Raw genomic sequence first — 17625 nt, 5'->3', positions numbered from 1 at the left:
TTTCACTTCTTTCATGTATAAATCACAAAAGCTTTTTAAAAAAGTTGCATTCTAAGGTTAGCTGTTAACAATGGTGATAGCAAGACAATATGTTGAAGGTGTTATCCCCCTGTGTTCTCTGTCTATGCCATGATGTTTAGATTGATTCTAATCTAAAAAGTGAGATAATGGAGTTCTACATGAATTCATGCAGTTTTTGAGCTCAGAGTTCTACATGAATGCATGCAGTTTTTGAGGAAAGTACAATGTAACCCTGCAAGTACAAATTTACCCCACAAAATATATGTGTGCATGTGGGTCTTTATCTGTGTGTGTGTGTGTCTGTCTGGGTTGGAGGTTGTGAGTGTAAGAAAGTATATGTGTGTGTGTGTAGTGAGTGTAGATGTCTTAGGTCTGTGAGGGGGTGCATGTGGGAGTGTGTGTGTCTGTAAGGGTGTGTGTGGGTGTCTGTGTATATGTATGTCCATGTGCATGTGTGTATAGGAAACTGTACACCTTCATCCTCTCAAACACATTGCCTGGGTGCTGCTGCAGCAATCTGCCCAATGACTCCAATAATTGTCACTGATATCAAGAAGTTCCTTTTTGTAGCCTGGACTTCTGAAATCGCTATCTCTGTATTCTACACCTCAGCAGAATTTCCTTTCCTCTGGTCAGTGCATTGCAGTCACTTGGCTTTATGAATCACCTTGTACCTCCCCAATAGCTCACTATCCATGTCAATAGTCTGTTGATTGTGAAGAATGGAGCAAGTGATGGTACTTCTTCTGGCATGCTATTCCCCTTCCAGCCTTCTCTTTGAATATAAATGATGCGACAAATCTACCGAAACATGAAGAAATAGGGTGCATATGTCAGGGAAAGAGATCATGAACTGTACGAGAATGCTTGAATGTATGTTTTCAAAGGAAACAGAAATAGTAAAATAAAAAAACGGAAAACCCTGATGAATGTTCCTCTAGCTTTGCCATTGCCATGACTCCTGAGCTTTTTCATTTAATAAACGTGGGGATTCCTGCTTTAGGTATGCGATGCAGTCTGAGTATCTCCCTTTGCATTGTGAGCCCATTTGTCCTGCAAAAACAAAGGTGCAAGAGTTTGAACATGAATCATATGTTGCTCAGCATGTCCACCAAGAGAGCTAAGAAGGCAAAGTAATAAGTTCAGAGAAGGCTAGGGAGTTTTTCATGTGCAAAAAGTCCCACCAATAAAGAATATGGAAGTGGTTGGCAGAAGAATAAAGGGCCTTGCAGATGTGACCAAGTGTACAGTTTACTGTGTGCATGTGGTTTTGGAGCATCAGCTGCAGGTGTATGCAGCAACAATGTAAAATAGAGCAGTGACTTGCTGTGATTGAAGAAGAAGTAAAACGGAAGAATGGAAAGTTTGAAGTACAGCAGTGGGGAAGAAAAGTGAGGTAAGGACTAACACAGAGAGTTTGAATTACCAAGATAAATTCTAATCCTTGGTGTCCTTGAAATGTTGTTGAATTCCGACAGCAATGAATTCTTGTCTGTAGGATGATAGATCCAGCATTTAGCACTTAAGCTTTTTCTCATTTGGGTTTGTTTTCAAGTCTGTGCAGGGATTCCAGTACAATGTGAGGAGAAGGAGACTTCACTTGCTCTACTAGGATTTCCAACATTGTCATTGACCCTCGAAGCTCTTGTCTTTAACATTCTATGCTTCAGTGCATTAATGTTTGCACCAACAACTAAGTGCTCCAAGTGAAATGAACATTTCTTTTTAAGAGATATATTCATCAATGTTCTAAGGTTGTGCAACAGCCACTCAAAATCTTATCCTTCCTTGTCCTGATCCAACTCTGACCAGTTGCTTGTGACCACTGCAAATATATGAGTAGCCCACCAATGATCCCAGACCATCATCTGCAATTTTCACAAAATTCAAATCAGCCTTTATGTAATAACAATGGGATCATCCAGGTATATGAACGAATATTTATGTCTGTCAATGGAATATATACACCTAAAGTAACAGTAGATTTAAAACATCCTTACCTGACTTTACTGTCAAGTCATATTCTTCAGATCCTGAAGCTGCAAAAAGTAGAAAAAACAGTGATTACTCGAAAGAATGTGCATGCATGAGAACCAATAGACTGAACTGCACAAATCTTCAAATGATGTTTATAAAAATACTACCAAACAGCTCAACTGTATAAACATCAAAATCTTCTTCGGTGGAGGATATCTCTTCAGAAGAGTTCAGCATGGGCACTTTCAGCTTTTTGCTATTGACTTGTTGCAAGTTTGATGTGGTTGCATTTTTGATGTAGTGTGCTATATTCTCTGGAGCTGAGAACTTACTCCAATAATATGCCCGAAGCCCTTCTTCTCCTTCACTGCAACAGCAACAGAAGAGAAAATATCTCAGAGCTTTCACATATATAAAATTGTAAAATAAAATTGACATGGAAACTGGCGAGATCAAATGCTGGCCACATATGTTCCACTGTCATGCCCCTGATACTGAGCTTTAAGAATTGGGCAAATATTCAATCTCCCTACACATGTTCCTTCTATTTTCACCTTTACCTTCTACTTTACCACTCTCTCCCCACTCTATTTGAGTTTCTCTCAATGTCATCGCACTCTTAGTTGATTTCTGCACTTTTTTCTCAATCTTTTTATCGCTTTCTAAAACTATGTGTCTCATGCACTCATTCTGTTTCCCTCTCTCCCTTTTGCATCATTTTTGTGTGGTTCTATTCCTTTCCCTTTCCAGGAAGTGTTATAAACAAATTTGGAATTTCAACTCTTCCACAGTCACAGAAATTGTCCACAAAAATATGTGTGTGTGTGTGCATATATGTGTGTCCGTGTGTGTGTATATACGTACGCGCATGTTTGTGTCTCTGTGTCTGTGTGTGTGAGAGAGAGAAGGGGTTGAATCATGGAAACTATTATTCATGAAGGCCAACAAAAAAATCAGGTCATTCTCTTGCCACTTATTTGGATCCATAACCTCAGGCCCAGCAGTAAGTAGCTGTAATCAAGATTGAGCTCAATATATGTGAAGCAGTAAGTAAAGCCAGGGCTGGAGTACAGTATTGATAGAATGTAATCCAGAAAAAGGCGCTAGGCTGCAAAGGCAGAAATCCCAGGCTTGGGATGGAGTGAAATGGCCCAGTTGGTTTCTGAAGTAGGCAACAGTAAATACTTGAGTCTGGAAGTACAGTACTGCTGATGTAAGAAGAAAATGCACTCACAAAGAAATGAGATCAACACAAAGTAAGTACCCAATGGAATCATTGACTTGTAGTATGTAGATGAAGTGTGAATATATTATCAATTTAGTGTCTTAACATCTCTCAATTTGGAAAACTTATTTATTTTCTTATATTGATAAAACTGGGTAAATTTTCTGCAATGCCTACCAGTCATCACTTTGTACTATAGACACAGAAAAATGACCCTAGTAGATGTGATATTTGTCTCATATAGCATGTAATTATTGTGCATATGGAGTATTTTAATTGCAGTTAAATATTCTGGTTTTTTTCTAGAATATGGGATGTCTGTTTTGCAAAAATGGGCTGAACCTTTAGCACGGTAAAAACGATGACTGCAGAGGCAGGAAAACAGATTCTAGATTAGAATGGTGCTGGAAAAGCACAGCAGCTCAGGCAGCATCCGAGGAGCAGTAAAATCGATGTTTCAGACAAAAGCCTTTCATCAGGAATATAGGAGAAATAAATGAGAGGAGGGTGGGGGTGGGGAGAAAGTAGCATAGAGTACAATAGGTGAGTGGGGGAGGGGATGAAGGTGATAGGTCAGGGGCGGGGGAGAGTGGAGTGGATAGGTGGAAAAGAAGATAGGCAGGTAGGACAAGTCATGGGGACAGTGCTGAGCTGGAAATTTGGAACTGGGGTGAGGTGGGGGAAGGAGGAATGAGGAAACTGTTGAAATCCACATTGATGCCCTGGGGTTGAAGTGTTACAAGGCGGAAGATGAGGCGTTATTCCTCCAGGCTTCTGGTGGTGAGGGAGCAGGTCTTCAGTGGACCACAACACTGACCTCTAATCCTTGCCAATTTTCTGGTCTGGTATTATTTGCATAATTATGGCTATCTCCAATTAATCCACCTTCTGGATGGACACAAATTGGCTTCAACAGAGTTCAGAAGCCTGCTTCATTATTGCATTGCTCCCAGCCTCTGAAGTGCCAGTTAAGCAGCTCAACATTTTTGAATTTGGCATCATAGCGGTTGTCAACCAGATATATTTTGTAAAATTGAATCTGGGCACCACAATGTGGTTTCACCATTGCAGTATCACTACAACACACCCTCCAATGAAGAGATGTGTTGTACATCACCAGCTACTTCTAACTGGAACTTGGAGGACGTTGGGAAGAGATGGAGATCTGGAGAAGAGTGTTCACACAGTACCACTTACAGCCTCTCTCCCTCAACACTCTAGTGTTTTTGAAAAATCAACGCAAGACGGGCGGAAAATCTAGAACTAGAAGAAAATTTACAAATATGAATGGAGAAGGATAGAACTTGGAGCTAAGCCATCAATACAGATTGCAAGGCGACTTTTTAAAATATAAACTCTTCTTTGTTTATCCAGGTTCAAAATGAGCAAAATATGTGGATGTAGCCACAATGGATCAATTGTCAACTGGTGCTATTGGTTCAGGTGATTCCCTAGTTATTTAAGCATTCTAATTTTTAAAATCTATCTACTTTTCTAATCAACCTTTTCACAGATATTATCACACAACTCTGGAGAAGGTGGACCTTGAATCCAGGCCTCCAAGGTGAGGGTAGGGACACTACCACTGTGCCTTTTTTATTTAACCATTTTTTTTCTAATCAGCCTGTTTAGTGATGTTATTACACACCTCTGGAGCAGCTGGGACTTGAACCCAGGTATCCCAGCCCAGGGCTAGGGACACTACCACTGCACCACAAGAGGGCTTGTTAAGCCTTCTAATTAAATGGCTTGAATTGAAAACACTTGAGTTCTATTACTTTGCTATAATAATCACTTTGTAATGATAAATTTGCTCTAAGAGAAACATCTAAGTGACATATAATCGTGCCTCTTAAGCATTTCACAGAAACAACACAATTTGTAAGTATTGCACTTTATGGATGAGGTCCCAGTTCAGTCAGTTGACTAGCGTGTGACTCAACATTGTGTGAGATTGGTTTCCATTCCAGCTGAGGTAGACTTAAGGTCTTCTTTGTCTTACCCCTGAAAGTGGAAGGCAATGTAAACCATCATCAACAAAAAAAACTGCCATGTAAATGTCATAAGATGAAACAATGACTTTCAATGAGGCAAGCATCTGGCATAGGGTAGAACACACATGATATGACATGATACTTTATACGATAGTCACTTTCCAGACAAATGCAATAGAATAATATTTTAAAAGGTACACTGTGGAAATGCCCAATTATTGCTTAATTTCTAATTTTCACAATTCCAACAGTCAAATTTCCTGATCCAGTCACACTGGGAAGCATAAACTGGTGCTGGGAGCCTCATGATACCTACAGAGTCTGTCATGCATATAAATATCATGTATTTCCTACATTGATAAATTCCCGACAGGAAGTTGTCTTATGAAGATAAGTTGATGTCTTATGAAGAGAGGTTGAGTGAGCTAGGGCTTTTCACACTTTTGACAGAAGAAGGAAGAGAGGTGACTTGATAGAGGTGTACAAGGTAATGAGAGATATAGGTACAGTTGATAGCCAGAGGCTTTTCCCTGGGGCAGAAATGGCTGTCACGAGGGGGTCATAATTTTAAGGTGATTGGAGGAAGGTATAGGGGAGATGTCAGAGGTAGATTCTTTACACAGAGAGTGGTGGATGTGTGGAATGCACGGCCAGCGGTGGGAGTAGAGTCATAGACATTGGGGACAATTAAGCAACTGCTGGACAAGCACATGGATGGCTGTAAATTGAGAGATGTGTAGGTTAGGTTGTTCTTAAATTAAGATAAACACTTGGCACAACATCATAGGCTGAAGGACCTGTACTGTGCTATACTGTTCTATATTCTATGAAACAGCTAATGCAGGGCTAAGCCCTGTAAAACAGCAGAAGGAATGCATTCAGAAGAAGTCTAAGTTACCAGAGTAGAATTAACCACTTCCTATACAGAGACATGAATTTGTGCATCATGAAATATTTACCTGTACACCATAAACTGGTGATTTTTAACAAAACATCTACTTAGCAATTATTTCTGGATTATACTTTGCTTAATAAATCTGAAAATTAGTAAACAGAACTAAACTGACTCAGAATTATACAAGGTTATTTTAAAAACACTCTTGTACTCACCTAAATGCAGTGATGACAGATTTTAGGTAATATTTTCCCAATATAGATGGCTCATACAGTTCTGAAAACTGACAGTTAAAGAGTGTATAAGTAAGTGTGAAATGAATGAGGGCCATTTGTCCTGCTAAGTCATGACCAGTTTGCCATATTTTAGATTCAAATCAATCCACTGAATCTCTGTTAGAGACAACTAAATATCCAAGTAGGTATAATTTTGATTAAGTACTGAATCACATTCATTTTTAATACTTTCTCTAATTTAGAAAAAAAATTGGTTTCTTTTTCCAAATTCCAGATACATATAACAACAATCATAAGAAATAACAGCAACAGTACACCATAGGGCTTCTCAAGTCTGCTCCATTGAAAATGCCTGATCCATTCACTTCAATCCACTTTCCTGCCCTAACACCATATTGCTTGCTTCAATAACTTGAGCATTCACAGCATTCTAGGATAAAAAAGTGCAAAGGTTCTTAACTATCTAAGTGAAGAAATGTATTCTTATCTCATTCTTAAGCAGTCAATTCCTTATCCAGTGACAGCGGCACCTAATTCAGCTCCTGGATAGGCTTTATCAGGATTCAGCCTGACAAGCACTCAAAGAAAAGAATGAATGAGATTGTCTCTACTTGTTGGGAACTCTAGAGGTTACAGGTACTTTTCCTGTAACACTGTCAGTGCATTCCAGAGAAACCCTGCTTAATAGAAATAATGGGGCCGATGCGAAAAGTGAGGTATGGGGCAGATCAGCAACAAATAACACTTATGATCGCTCAAACATCGCCCAAAAGCCTAACATAAAGTATAGCACATTCTGAATGAGGTTCAAATCATAATTATTAATGAAACAAAAGTAAGTTTAACACATTAAATTGTAAAACTATTGTTAATGCAGGGACAGAGGGTCATCATCATCGCCACCTTCAGATGCAGTTATGGTTGCAAAAGTGGATGGTGGTGGTTGATTGTCTTTCAGATTGTTTCTTGGGGGTTGGTTTAGATTGTGGGATATGCAGGTACAATAACAAATTATAAAGGCATATGGTATATATAAGAGTAATGCAGTCCTGCAGGAGATACACAGAGCTTATTCAGGAATTATACAGGAATATTCTTGTCTCAGAGGGAGAACAATGAACATTCAATAGTTTAATTTTTGAGATGAAGTGGCTCAGTGTATAGTACTGACCCTCTCACAGGCTCTGACAGTAATTGACATCAGCGCATGAGCAGAACAGCTCAGAGATTTCAGCGCATGCGCAGAACAAAGTGTGCAAAACAATCACCGCTGGAATCACTCTACTACGAGTATAGGTAAGTGTTCTCAAAAATCCTGTTCCCTAATTCTTCAGGTACATTATAGCTGAATAGCGCTGCCAAACTATGCTTTATACAAGAACTATCTGTATAGGCCTACACTAGTCAATTAAAAATAACTCATTTTACCTCATCCAATCTTACCTTCACACTCCACTTGATTGCACAGATATTCTAGGTAACTGCGCAACCAAAGAATGATACTTTAAATGGCACAGAGCTTTATCATAACTGCTCCACTTTAGTTCCGTCATTCCAGAAAATGGGGTGACTTTTCATCGAGGTTCTCAGAGTCCTTCTTATTGATCTCAGTGGAAGAGCATTAGAATTTCTGTGAATTCACACTCTCCTTATGTCCAGACCCACTTCAACACAGATGAAGTGAATGTCTGCTGTGACTTCAGGGGACAAGTTACAGCAATCTTGTAAAAATGGTACAAACATGTTTCTATCCAATAATGTTCACTTACATCTTTACTCATATATCTATACATATTGCATTTCTTTTTAAAATATGGTTAACTTTATATTTATCCAATTTAATATTGATTATTGCTTCCATAACCTGCGCATTTAATCTCTGCAACTTTTTTAGTTGATTAAGGCAGTGGCAGCAATGTGCAAAACAAACCTTGATGTTTTCACAAATCCTTGGTACTCATCAGTCATCTGGTCAATTTTAACAAAGTGGGGCCCACCTCAATGTCCATGTCAGCATTCAGCACTGAATCTCCAAAGAGCAGAAGACAACATTAATTTTGCTGGAGTTCAAAGCAACTACTGCTGGTGATTCAGCCATTTTCTGTGAGGTGAGCTAAAATGTCTACTCCAAACTACACAACAACTACTGGAGAGGTTCCTTGCTTCCTGATTGCATAAACCTGCACACCTTCAGATTTTATTTTCACATGGGAAGACATTTCTGTCTTTCAAACAGTCACAATTCTCATCTCCTGGAAGAAGGTAGCATACATCAAATTTTCCTGCATCAAGCACTAATTTTCAAACTCAAAGAGACCCAGGCTAACTTTCCTTTTGCTTCTATCATGATCAGTTTTGTTTTCTCACTAGGAAGCCTATTCCTCCTTTCTGACAGAAGTTACTCAACCTTCATCTTGTTTATCACTGATAGAATTATAGAACAATAGAACAGCACAGAAGGAAGCACAATTGACCTGCTGAATATTTACTGTCTCACTACAACACCAGTTCAGCCAGTTGCATACCTCCACTTATTCCCTGCAACCCTCCACAGATTTCCTTTTTATTATCTTGAAAATTAAAGTCAAATGTGCTTCCACCCATCCCTCAGGCAGTACATTCCTGATCCTAACTACTTGCTGCTAAATAAACTTCTTTCAGATCACCGCTCATTGTTTGGTCAATCACCCCAAACTTATGTCCACTGGTTCTCATCCTTACTCCACAGGGGACAATTTCTCTCTAATGACCCTGACTAAACTACATCAAAACTCCTCTAAGCTTTCTCTCCTCTCAGGAGAACAATCTCAGCCTCTCTAATTTGTCTGCTTCAATCAAAACCCTTTTCTGCAGCCTCCACAAAAGCCTCCATGTCCTTCTTAAATGTTTAGAATTGGACACTACTTCTGCTGAGGTCAAACCAGTGTTTTGTGAAAGATTTTTGTTTTTGTACACACATTCCACTCTTTATAAAGACCAGGATCCCATATGTCTCACTAACGTTGGTCTGCTACCCAATTTGTGCAGACATTCTGTCAAGTCTCTCTATTCATGCCCCCACTTCAAAATTGTGCCCTCTATTCTTTATCACTTTCCTTCATTCTTGCATTCAAATCTCTGCATTTACTTTTATCTGCCACATGTCCACCCATGCCATTATACTGTCAATGCACTCTTGAAATCTATCACTCACAGATTCGTCCTTGCAAGGACTGCACAAAACACTATATAGGACAAACAGGAAGACAGCTAACGATCCGCATCCACGAACATCAACTAGCCACAAAACGACACGACCAGCTATCCCTAGTAGCCACACACGCAGACCAGAAGCGCTTCACAGGAGGCTCCCAAGCACTGAGGATGTCACCTAGACAGGGGACGAAACGTTTGCAACAAAAACTTCCAGCTCGGCGAATAGAACCACAACATCCAAGTTTTAAGTGCTCTGCAAATTTTAAAATGTGCCACACACAACCAAGTACAAGGGCTCAGTCTTACATTTGTTTAGGCTAAGTGACAGGTTCAATAGGTTTCATGGAAGGCTTCTCTCCTTGAGAGAATTTCTTGCCATATCTTAAAAAATGCACCTTGTTAAGTACCTACCCCACCACAGTGCCCCTCTCATTTTGTCTAGCTCCATTCCACTGTACCTGGAACAACGCGCCATAACTGGGATATCACAGCTCTCCATCCCTGGAGTAGCACTATTGGTTAAAGTCCGTTGTCCACCCAGACAAGCACTGTTAGTCTGGAGGGGCCACGCACGGTTCTTAACTTTTGCCCCAGACATGACAGCAAAATATAAATTAGCACCTCGCTTTGCAGGCAGGACCTTAAGGTCCTGCTGGGTGGGGTAGTGCATGGGCAGGAAGTGAACCTCCCCCAGGATGAATAGAAAGGGTTTAACAACAGATCATGCCAGCTGGACTGAGTTTATCACCCAGGTTAATGCAGGGTCAGCTAAAAAGTCAGAGTTGTAGAGTTATACAGCACAGAAACAGAACCTTTGGTCCAACTCATCCATGCAGACCAGATCTCGTAAATAAATCTAAATCTATGGGCATTTGGCCCATATCTCTCTAAACCCTTCCTATTCACATACCCATCCAGCTGTGTCGTGTTAATGTTTTAATTGTTCTAGCCTCCACCACTTCCTCTGGCAGCTCATTCCATACACGCACCACCTTCTGCGTGAAAACGTTGCCCCTTAGGTCCCTTTTAAATCTCACCCTAAACCTGAGCCCTCTAGTTCTGGACTCCCCCACCCTGGGAAAAAGACCTGGTCTATTTACCCTAGCCATGTCCTTCATGATTTCATAAACCTCTATAAGGTCACCCCTCAGCCTCTGATGCTCCAGGGAAAATATCCCCAGTCTATTCCTATAGTTCCAACCCTCCAACCCTGGCAACATTATTGTAAATCTTTCCTGAACTCTTTCACTATTCACAACATCCTTCCAAAGCAGGGAGACCAAAACTGCATGCAGTATTCTACAAGTGGCCTAACCAATGTCCTGTACAGCCGCAACATGACCTCCCAAATGCTATACTCAATGCTCTGCCCAATAAAGGAAAGCATACCAAACGCCTTCTTCACTATCCTATCTACCCATAATTCCACTTTCAAGGAACTATGAACCTGCACTCCAAGGTCTCTTTGGTCAACAACACTCCCCAGGACCTCACCATTAAGTGTATAAGTCCGGCTCTGATTTGCCTTTCCAAAATGCAGCATCTCTCATTTATCAAAAACTAAACTTTATCTGCCACTCCTTGGCCTATTGGCCCATCTGATCAAGATCCTGTTGTATTCTGAGGTAACCTTCTTTACTGTCCACTACGTCTCAAAGTTTGATGTCATCTGCAAACTTACTAACCATATCTCCAATGTTCCCATCCAAATAACTTAAATAAATGACAAAAAGCAATGGACCTGGCACTGATCCTTGTGGCACACCACTGGTCATAGACTTACAGTCTGAAAAGCAACCCACCACCACCACCCTCTGTCTTCTACCTTCAAGCCAGTTCTGTATTCACATAGCTAGTTCCCCCTTTACTCCGTGTGATCTGACCTTGTTAACCATGAGGAACCTTGTTAAATGCCTTACTGAAGTCCATATAGATCACATCCACCATTCTGCCCTCATCAATCCTCTTTGTTACTTCTTCAAAAACTCAATCAAGTTAATGAAAAATGATTTCTCAAGCATAAAGCCATGTTGACTAACCCTAATCAGTCCTTGCCTTTCCAAATACATGTTAATCATGTCCCTGAGGATTCCCTCCGACAAGTTGCCCACCATCGGTGTGAGGCTCATCTGAAGTAATGCACTGAAATATATGAAGAAGGTCAATGAACTTTGTCACTGTGCCAGTATAAGTGGCACATTTTCTCTACAATGCCTCACATTCAGTCTATCTCTGACACTGGACCCACTTCCCAGCAGGGCTCATGCTCTACCACACTTGCTAATGCTTATAACATCTCTCCTCACTCAATGTCACCCTGTCCACCCCCATTACCACTAATCCTTCATACCTTCTATGCTGCTTACTCACTCGTTCAGGACATCTCCCCACCTGCACTAAAAGTAACAGGCTGGAGAAACAGTGACACTTCAATGTTGAGGTTGCGGGAATGGATCATATGGGGCAGGAGTTCAGTATGTGGGCAATGGTCTGACCTGAATGTCCATGATCACAAGTTGAACTGCTGCTTATGTTCCACTCATGGCCAAACTCTCCCTGGTCTGTCCTTAAGCGGTGAATAGTTTCCAAGTTTTCCATGAAAGATTGAAACCTGAGCCTTTATCATACAGATTGCTTACCAGGTTACAGTCAGCCAGTGGGTTCATCATTGAGAGTGGGGCTGTCGCAGGCTTGTTGGATAAGATTATGTTGCAGCAAGAATGACAAGATTTCAGATGAGCATGTGGTTTATGTTGAAGTCTGGATCAATAAGACAGCTTCATTCACTGTGGGGTTATTTTGAGGGATTATGTTTCCTGTGGTAATCAAGTGGTTTAATATGTGATAGCACAGGAAGGGATTCCAGCTGTGTTAGTCTCAATGTCCAGAAATAATCTTCATATCTTCTTGGAGGTTGATATCCACAAAAATTTGAATTGATACTGTGTAGCAGCTCCTCAGCCAGTTGACCAGCAGTGCTCTGCTGTTGGATAGAACAGGGTAAGTGAAGCAGTGCATATTGCAATGGCCCTTTGCCTCAAGTAGTACCCACCAGTTTCTGTATGAGCTTCACTTTCATCTTGACTGAATCTGGTCTTCTGGAGATGTTGCTGGTCGGTCAATGTGATAAGACAATAAAGACTGATGCCAAAATGTTTCGCCATTGGATTGATGATGAGTGATTGACCACAGAAGTGGACATGAAATTCTTCTCCGGTCTTCAGATTGTTCAGTTGAAAAGCTGTGAATACAGCATGGAAAGATAAACTCAGCAGTTACCGGGTTACTTTAATGTGGGGAAGCTTTTAGAAATGATAATCTGGGACAAAGTTAATAGTTATTTGAGTTATTGTGAGCTAATTAAAGATATCCACATAGTTTTGTTAAGGGTGACTCATATTTAACTACCCTGCTGGGGCTTTTTGATAAGCTAACAGAGAGAGTTGATAAATGAGGGGTGGTGGTGTAGTAATAGTGTCACAGGACTAGCAATCCTGAATTCCAAGGTAATATTCTGGGACATGGATTTAAATCCCAATGTGACATCATGAAATCTGGAATTAAAAAGCAAATCTAAAAGCAACCATGCAGCCATATCATTACAATGACACTTTCCATCACTTTACTGAATTTCGAGAGTAGACTGATGGGGCAATAATAGGCTGCTTTTGATTTGTTCTGCTTTTTGTGAACAGAATATAGAATCATACAAATATACAGTACAGAAGAGGCCCTTCAGTCCATCAAACCTGTACTGCCAAAAATACACTGCTACCCACAATAGTTTCACTTCGGAAAGGGGAGGAAATCTTCCATTCTTAGTTGGTCTGGCCAACATATGACTCCAGACTAACATCAATGTGATTTACCTTTGACTACCATCTGAAATGGCCTAGCAAGCCACTCAGTTGTACCAAAACACTACAACAAAGTCTAAGCAAAGAAATGAAATCAACAGACCATCCAGCATTGACCTTGTCACCAGAAATGACAACAGCAAATACCTTCCTGTAGATTCTGCAAAGTTCTTCTGAGCAACATCTGGTTGTTCTGAAGGTAGGCGAACCGTCCCACAGTCTGGTCAAGCAACAGTCTGGAATAATGATTCTCATGGAATCAAAATGTACCATCAATGCCCCACACCACCATCCCCATTGCTGAGTATGTTCTGTAATATGAGCAGGATTGAGCCACCAGAAGTTGTGGCATACTGATATACAGTTAGGAGGGAGTTGTCCTGGGAGTTTTCAACTCTGACTTCGGATGCCATGATGTCTTACAGCATTAGGTCAAACATGGACAATGAAATCTCATACTAATTACCAGCTACTGCCAACCAACCCCCATTAGTTGAGTCTGTTCTCTTCCAAGGTGGACACCAAATGGAAGAGCACTGAGAATGGCAAAGGTCACAGAACATAGTGTGGGTGGGGGTCTTCAATATCCATCACCAGGAGGAGCTAAACACTGCTGCCTCACAGCGCCAGAGACCCGGGTTCAATTCCCGCCTCAGGCGACTGTCTGTGTGGAGTTTGCACGTTCTCCCCGTGTCTGCGTGGGTTTTCTCCGGGTGCTCCGGTTTCCTCCCACCATCCAAAAAGATGTGCAGGGTCAGGTGAATTGGCCATACTAAATTGCCCGTAGTGTTAGGTAAGGGGTAAATGTAGGGGTATGGGTGGGTTTCGCTTCGGCGGGTCGGTGTGGACTTGTTGGGCCGAAGGGCCTGTTTCCACACTGTAATCTAATCTAATCTAAACAGCATCACTACTGACTGAACTGAAAGGACATACTTGTTAGACTGGATCTGCAGTGGTCGCTGAGGAAATCAAAAAGAGGAAAAAAAAATCAAATTGAATTTGACTTCAATGATTTATCTGTTGCAAATGATTTTGTCCATGACAGGATCAATAGGAGTGACTACCACAGTCTACATAAAGACTATGTTCCATATTTACAGTAAGAATACCTTGTTGTGCAACACCGCCACCGAGACAATTTTCAAATAAATCTAGCAATTTATAATTCTGACTCCTATGATCCTATTCCACTAGCTACCTGATGAAGGAGCAGCACTCCGAAAGCTAGTGCTTCCAAATAAACCTGTTGGACTATAACCTGGTGTCATGTGATTTTTGACTCGGTCCACCCAGTCCAACACTGGCAGCTCCACATCATAATATATAACAGGACATCGATGAGGTCCAGTGAGCCATCAACAGCAGCAAAATTATAATCATTATATTGTACTTCCTGACCGAGCATAAACCCATTCTATGTTACCTTCAAGCCAAGTGATCAGCACTGTTTCAATGAAATGTGGAGGACAGAACGCCAACATCTGGCATTCTTAAAAATGAGGTGTCAACCTGGTGAAGCTACAAAACAGAGTTACTTGTGTGCCAAGCAAAGGAAACAGCTAGCAATAGACAAGGCTCAGCAATCTCATCACCAATGGATCAGTTCTAAGCTTTGCAGTCCTACCACATCCAGATTGGACTGTTGGGGGTCAACTAACAGGAGCTGAAGGCTCCACAAATCTTGCCATTCTCAATGAGGGAGGAGCCCAGCACATCAGTGCAAACGATTGAAATACTAGCAGCCATCTTAAGCCAGAAATGCTTCTCATGAAGTCCCTGGCATCACATTCAACAGTATTCAACCATTTCAATTCAGAGCACAAACCTTTAAAAAATGGCTCAAGACATTTTATATGAAGGCTATGGGCCCTGACAATATTCAGGCAACAGTACTGAAGACATGCAAGGACCAGTGCTGGGTCCTCTGCTTTCCATCATTTATATAAATGATTTGGATAAGAGGTTTAATTATTAAGTTTGCAGATGACACCAAAATTGGAGGTGCATTGGACAGTGAAGAACGCTATCTTGGTGTCCAACTGAACCTTATTCAGATGGGCCAATGGGCCAAGGAGTGGCAGGTGGAGTCTAATTTAGATAAATGTGAGGTATTGCATTTTGGTAAGGCAAATCAGGGTCAGACTTATACATTTAATGGTAAGGCCTTGGGGAGTGTTGCTGAACAAAGAGACAAAGGGCATAGGTCATAGTTCCTTGAATGCGGAGTCACAAGTAGACATGGGAGTGAAGAAGTCATTTGGCACACTTTCCTTCATTGGTCAGTGCATTGAATGTGGGAGTTGGACGTCATGTTGTAGCTATACAGGATGGTGCTGAGGCCACTTTTCGGGTACTGCAAACAATTCGGGTGTCCTTGCCAAAGGGAAGGTGTTGTGAAACTTGAAAGGGTTCAAAAAAGATTTACAAGGATGTTGTCAGGTTTGGAGAGTTTAAGCTATAGGGAGAGACTGAATAGGCTGTAGCTCCCGGAGCAGTGGAGGCTGAGGGGTGACCTTATAGAATCATATATAGTATAAAATCATAAGGGGTATGGATAGAGTGAATAGCCAAGGTCTTTTTCCCAGGGTAAATGAGTCTTAAGCAAGAGGGCATAGGTTTAAGGTAAGATGGGAAAGATTTAAAAGGGACCTGAGGGGCAACTTTTTCATGCAGTGGCTGATGCATTTATGGAATGAGCTGCTGGAGGAGGTGGTGGACACGGCTACAATTACAGCATTTAAAAGCCATCTAGAAGGGTATATGAATAGGAAGGAAAGAGAGATATTGGCCAATATCTGGTTGGCATGGAAAACTTAAATGAAGAGTCTCCTTCTGTGCTGTATAACTCTGTGACTCTATGTGCTTCATAACATGCTGCTCCCCTAGCGTTCCAGTACAGTAACAATACTGGCATCGACCCGATAATGTTGAAAATTGTTCAGGTATGTCATGTACCCAAAAAAGCAGAACAAATCCAACCTGGCCAATGACCACTCCATCGTTCTGCTCTCGATCATCAGTAAAGTGATGGAAGGTGACATCAACAGTGTTATCAAGCAGCACCTGCTCAACAGTTGCTCAGTGACATCCAATTTGGGTTCTGCCAGGGCCACTTAGCTCCTGACTTCATTACAGCCTTGTTTCAAACATGGACAAAAGAGGGGAATTCCACAGGTGAGTTGAGAGTGGCAGCCCTTGACATCAAGGAGTTCTAGCAAAACTGGAGTGAGTGTGAATTGGGGGAAAGCTCTTAAAAAGTGAAGTAATTCCTGGAACATGGGAAGATGGTTGGGGTTATTTAAAGTCTGTTATCTCTGTACAAGGACATCATTGCAAAAGCTCCTTAGGGTAATTTCCTCGACCTGACAAACTTTAACTGTGTCATCAATGACCTTCCTGCCCATCAGAAGGCCAAGTTGAGATGTTGGCAGATACAGAGCTGAGACAAATACTGAAGCAGTCCATTTCCATAAGCAGAAAGATGTGGACAATATCCAGGCTTGGACTGGTATAAGTGGCTAATAACATTCATGCCACACAAGTGCAAGGCAATGACCATTGTACAGATAATCTTTTTCTTCTGCTTTTGATTGTGGACTGAAGAGGGAAGGGGAGCTCTTTTGGAGGTCAAGGATTATGGATACACATTTTAGAAGCAGTTTACCTGACACTCATTGTGGGTGCTGTTTGCACTGCTGTTTGTCCAAGCAATGGGAAGAGTCGAAACCCTGCAGTGTGGAAAAAGTCTGAAGAGCACCCCACCCAGACTGACAGTCTTACCCTATCCCTGTAACCCTGCATTTCTCATGGTTAAATCTGGACACTATGGGCAATTTAGCATTGACAATCCACCTAACCTAGATATCATTGGACTGTGGGAGGATACGAAAGCAGTCAGAGGAAACCCATGAAGGCACAGGGAGAATGTGCAAACTCCATACAACCATAGAACGTAGAACATAGAAAAATACAGCGCAGTACAGGCCTTTTGAACCTCGATGTTGCGCCGATCCAAGCCCACCTAACCTACACTAGCCCACTATCCTCCATATGCCTATCCAATGCCCGTTTAAATGCCCATAAAGAGGGAGAGTCCACCACTGCTACTGGCAGGGCATTCCATGAACTCACGACTCACTGAGTAAAGAATCTACCCCTAACATCTGTCCTATACCTACCACCCCTTAATTTAAAGCTATGTCCCCTCGTAATAGCTGACTCCATA

General features: G+C 41.4%; 1 protein-coding gene across 1 annotated transcript in view; it reads right to left on the bottom strand.

The window, feature by feature from the left end:
* Positions 1-17625, bottom strand: part of LOC122555509 (suppressor of tumorigenicity 14 protein homolog) — an 80228-nt gene that overhangs the window by 50967 nt on the left and 11636 nt on the right. The window contains exons 4-6 of the mRNA XM_043701534.1: positions 6328-6395; positions 2331-2365; positions 2022-2060 (exon numbers count right to left, since the gene is read on the bottom strand). Coding sequence (XP_043557469.1) covers positions 2022-2060; positions 2331-2365; positions 6328-6395 — 142 coding nt within the window. The remainder of the gene's footprint in view (positions 1-2021; positions 2061-2330; positions 2366-6327; positions 6396-17625) is intronic.

The sequence above is a fragment of the Chiloscyllium plagiosum genome, chromosome 12 (genome assembly GCF_004010195.1).
Source record: "Chiloscyllium plagiosum isolate BGI_BamShark_2017 chromosome 12, ASM401019v2, whole genome shotgun sequence".
NCBI classification, from domain to species: domain Eukaryota; kingdom Metazoa; phylum Chordata; class Chondrichthyes; order Orectolobiformes; family Hemiscylliidae; genus Chiloscyllium; species Chiloscyllium plagiosum.
Note: the sequence above shows the minus strand (reverse complement) of the source record. Positions and strands in the feature narration are given on the sequence as shown.